This window comes from Oryzias melastigma, linkage group LG18 (assembly GCF_002922805.2).
Source record: "Oryzias melastigma strain HK-1 linkage group LG18, ASM292280v2, whole genome shotgun sequence".
NCBI classification, from domain to species: Eukaryota; Metazoa; Chordata; class Actinopteri; order Beloniformes; family Adrianichthyidae; genus Oryzias; species Oryzias melastigma.
The window spans coordinates 18,250,137-18,254,343 of NC_050529.1; the positions used below are offsets into that span (position 1 = coordinate 18,250,137).

At 39.1% G+C, this 4,207-nt stretch overlaps 1 protein-coding gene across 1 annotated transcript in view; it reads left to right on the forward strand.

Annotated features, from left to right (window-relative positions):
• The window catches only part of capn1 (calpain 1), a 32,867-nt gene that overhangs the window by 5,204 nt on the left and 23,456 nt on the right, over nucleotides 1-4,207 (forward strand). Inside the window, exon 2 of the mRNA XM_024288354.2 lies at nucleotides 1,728-2,140. Coding sequence (XP_024144122.1) covers nucleotides 1,886-2,140 — 255 coding nt within the window. The 5' untranslated portion in view covers nucleotides 1,728-1,885. The remainder of the gene's footprint in view (nucleotides 1-1,727; nucleotides 2,141-4,207) is intronic.

The window sequence follows — 4,207 nt, forward strand, 5'->3', positions numbered from 1 at the left end:
TCAAAAAGAATAAATGTCAAATCCATTGACATTTTAGTTTCATAAAATTCAGCCCACTGTTGTTTTTCCACATCAAAAATACATAGAACGTTATCAGAACATTCTACCACACTGTCTTTAGTAAATTCAGTGTTTCCACTCATTGGACTATAATGATGGTTTAATAAGTTTTTGCTGCCATCACACGTGTTGTTCATAAGGGTGCTACAAAAAATCGATACAATGAATTATCGCGATACTTGTATCGTATTAAAATTCTGCCGAGACGATATTTAATACGTTATTTATATGCTAACATGTAGCTGTAGCATCTGACTTTTGTTTTCCACTTAAAACCCCTGACCGCTAGTTGTCATTACACCGCATTGAATCTCTTTAAGCGGCACTACAACGCTCCAAATCAAGAAGAACTCACGAGAAACATCTCGAGTTAAATGTTCAGTCACCGATCTGTAATCGCTATGAGCTCAATAAGCTATTTACAACTTAGTTTTGTATCGTTGGGTATCAAATCTCTGTATCAGTACAAAATAAAAATGCAGATTTCGTATCATGACACGTGTATCGTGATACATGTATCGTATCGCCAGACCTTTACCAGACACACCTCTAGTTGTCCGGTGTGATGGTAGTTGGTCGTTTTTACGTTACAGTAAACTAACGTACCGTAACTCAATTCAAATGGTATTTTAGAAAATAATTTATGATATATCTAATTTTGAAACCATTTTTTAATGGCTCAGTTTGATTCAATTAACACTTTGCCTCAGACAGATCGATCTGGTTGGATAGTAGGAATAGAAATCGATCATTTAACGATAGTTTTGACTGTGTTCCGTCTCTTTGCTCTGATGGACTTCAATGCCTAAAATTTTTCTCATGTTATGCTTTAAAGGAGTTGATGAATGTACATTTCATTGTCTAAATCGACATGATTAATCTATTCTTTAAATCCTCTCTGAACAGTTTTTCATGTTTTATGAAACCACACCCTCAAACCTGCTGCAGCGGTTCTCTCTTGAGAAGTTTTTTTTTCTCAGAAACACATGAGTTGTTCTGAACTCTCAGTGGAAACTTACAGGGTTGCACCACACTGTTTTGAATCAGGAGGAGTTTAGATGTTGGACAACAGAGGAAGTCAAAAGTAGTTAAAGAGGAGGGTAAAAGGGGGAGCGTTAAGTATGAACATGTGTTTGGTAGAGGTGAAACGTTAGGAAAAGTTGAGGTAAAAACAACAAAAATGGATGGTCTGAGTTGAACTTTCTTTGTGGCTTCTGTTGTAAGATTTGGTGATATGTGACAGTTTACACTTGGGCCTCCTCGGCTTTGCCTAATTAAAGAGTTGGAAAGCTTTTGCTTGTTCCTGGAGACATGCTGCCTTCATTGGGCATTTGAATTTACTCAAAATCTGTCAGCCATGTGTGCACCCCATCCACTGTACTCAATTAAGAACTGGCACGAAACAAACCTCCTCAAACATCGTCTACAGTTTTGTTTTAAACATTTTGGTCATGCTGCGAAGGAGAAGCAGTGGTATCAACCTCGGAATGTATGCATGTGCTCGACTGAAAAGAAAGCAGGAGAGAGCAGTTGACTTTACGCTTGGAATGCATCGATAGGCGCTGTGTTTGTCAGTTGGACTTGTCTGGGACGGAAGAACTCATCTTGGATGTATATTTGCAGATTTTTAGCTCACTTTTAACTTTTTTATGTTCTTTTTCTTTCAGGGTTGTCCAGCTGCTGGACTAAAGAAAGACTAACGACTTTTAATTCGGGGATCTGGAACAAAAATCGTTCTTTTTTTTTTTTTTTTGAGGACGACACCTTATTTTTGCTGGGAACCTTAAACAAACTGATAACCTTTAAGCTCTGCGAGAACACAGAAATGGAGTCGCGCATCTATGCCTCGGGGATGGCTGCCAAGCTGAGGAGCCAGTGGGATCGCGACGAAGGCCTGGGACAGAACCACAACGCGGTGAAATTCCTGGGTCAGGATTATGAGTCTCTGAAAGGCCAGTGTCTACGCAGCGGGAGGCTTTTTGAGGATAACCTGTTCCCATGTGCTGCATCGTCGCTGGGATTCAATGAGCTTGGTCCAAGATCCTCCAAGACCAGCGGCGTCCGTTGGATGAGACCCACGGTGAGAAATAAGCAGCAAACATAGTAAACTGATATATTTAGAATCATTCTATAAGAACATCTTCTCCTGCTGTTATTAAAACAGGAGGGAAACTTCAGAAAAATGACTTTGATCCTGTTAGTCTCAATAAATTATTTTTAAAATTCTCTTTAAAGACCCACTCTGAGTAAATTTTTTAACATACATTAAGAAAATGAAGATTACAAATATTTCTTTATTCAAATTGTGCATCTGAAGCTGACAACAAAAAGCCAGTTTGTAAAAGATGATATTTGTGAAATAGAAAATGATTTGCTGTACGGCTGGAAAGCTCCAATATTGCTCACCATTTTTGTTGCACCAGTAATGTTAGGTTGGAGCTGTGAAATATTTAAGCTAGTGAGAGAAAGTGTAAACTGATGGATGACGGGAAGTGGGGTCCATGCCAATAGTCCCGCCCACATCTCATAGTCGAATTTCTAAGGAACTCCGGCTCCTGTGCGGAAACTGTCCTAGAAAACGACAGATTAAAAAAAAAAAATGGCCTAAGATGACATAATAATAATTTAAAGTCTAATGGGAATGTGTTTAAAATGGATCTAAAGATGATTGGAGTGGGTCTTAACTGCATGAGAGACTAATAAAGTATTCTGTCTTGTATTTTCGTCTTTAATACGACCTCTTTCGAAACTAGATTTTAAAAAAGGTTTTTGGGGTTGATGATGTGCAGCTCTTCTGGATGTAGATTTCGTGCTTTTCTATGCTTTCCCGTTTTGTGTATTGCTGCAAGTTTTTGCTTTAATATGAGTGAAAGTACTTCACAAAGGAAAAGGACCGACCTGGCTTTGTAGCTGTAAGACGGCTTTCTATCAGTTTGGATTGAACCTCTGCAGAGCAGGTGTGTGTCTTTTTAAGATGAACAACGAAACCCTTTGAATTCGATGAGTAAGCAGATAAGGACTTTATTACACTTTCTGGCACGACCACCCTTAAACATTTTTTAACTACTCCTTAAGCAATCTTTCCCAATAGACCTGATTTCCGTTTGTTGCTAAGCAACTAGACTTCGTAATGATTGTCAATTGTACTCCTTAATGTTTTTCGCAACAGCAGAGTGCAATTCTCTTTTTTCATATTTTTCGCATTATCCAGAAGACGATGCATCTCGTCTCCCTCTTCTTGAAGTCATGCTCTTCCTGCCTCCCTCATCCCGCCTCATTCCATTATAAATGCACTTCTTCGCAGCTGAATATGTCACCAGAGAACAAAGTGCGACTGTCTTATTTATGGCAGCTTGGAAGAAGGCACGCTCTAATTAATGTTGGACCTGCACTCCCCGTGACAGTCCGGTAACGGCAGCGGGCGCGTCGTGATTTTTATAGCTCCCAGAGTTGGGATCGTCTGCGTGACAGCAGCCTCTTAGTATCCCTTGTAGTTTTCATCTGAGCATGAAGACCACCAAGGGGTGCACATGCATGCATATGTGACAGGGTGCACGTTCTAATGCTTCCTGAGGTCTTCAAAAGGTTCATGATTTATTGAGGAACCTGTAATATTTACAGGCCATTTTCACATTTCCATGGTAAAATCTGTGCTGTGCGCGGGAAAGAGAATAAAAGCTTTGGTGTGTTTGTGTCTGACAGTTCAACTGTGTGTCTGATCGTTTGTGTGCGCTTAAGGGGGATGGGGAAAGTGCAACATTTCTTTTTATATCTCCTCCAGTGCAAAGATAAGAAAAAGATTAAAAAGAAAACAAGGAAGTTTAATTTTAACTTTTTTAAACAGTAACAAGGAGAATAATGAGATGAAAGTGAAAGTATGCAGACTTGTTTTACCAGAGTCGTTTCTGCTTTTCGCAGGTGCTTGCTTTTAAAGTACTTTCATTTCACTAAATCTGTTTTTGTAGAAAAATAGACTAAAAATCACTTCAAGTGTATTATGTTATAATGGGGCACACAAATCAAGAGAGTGTGCTAAGATTTTGAACACCAAGAAGCAGCATGTCCTCAGACCTGTGGGCTACTTGGTAGCTAGTCGTATTAGCTAGTAGCTAGCAGAAAACGCGATTTTTTTTTTTTTTTTTTTTTT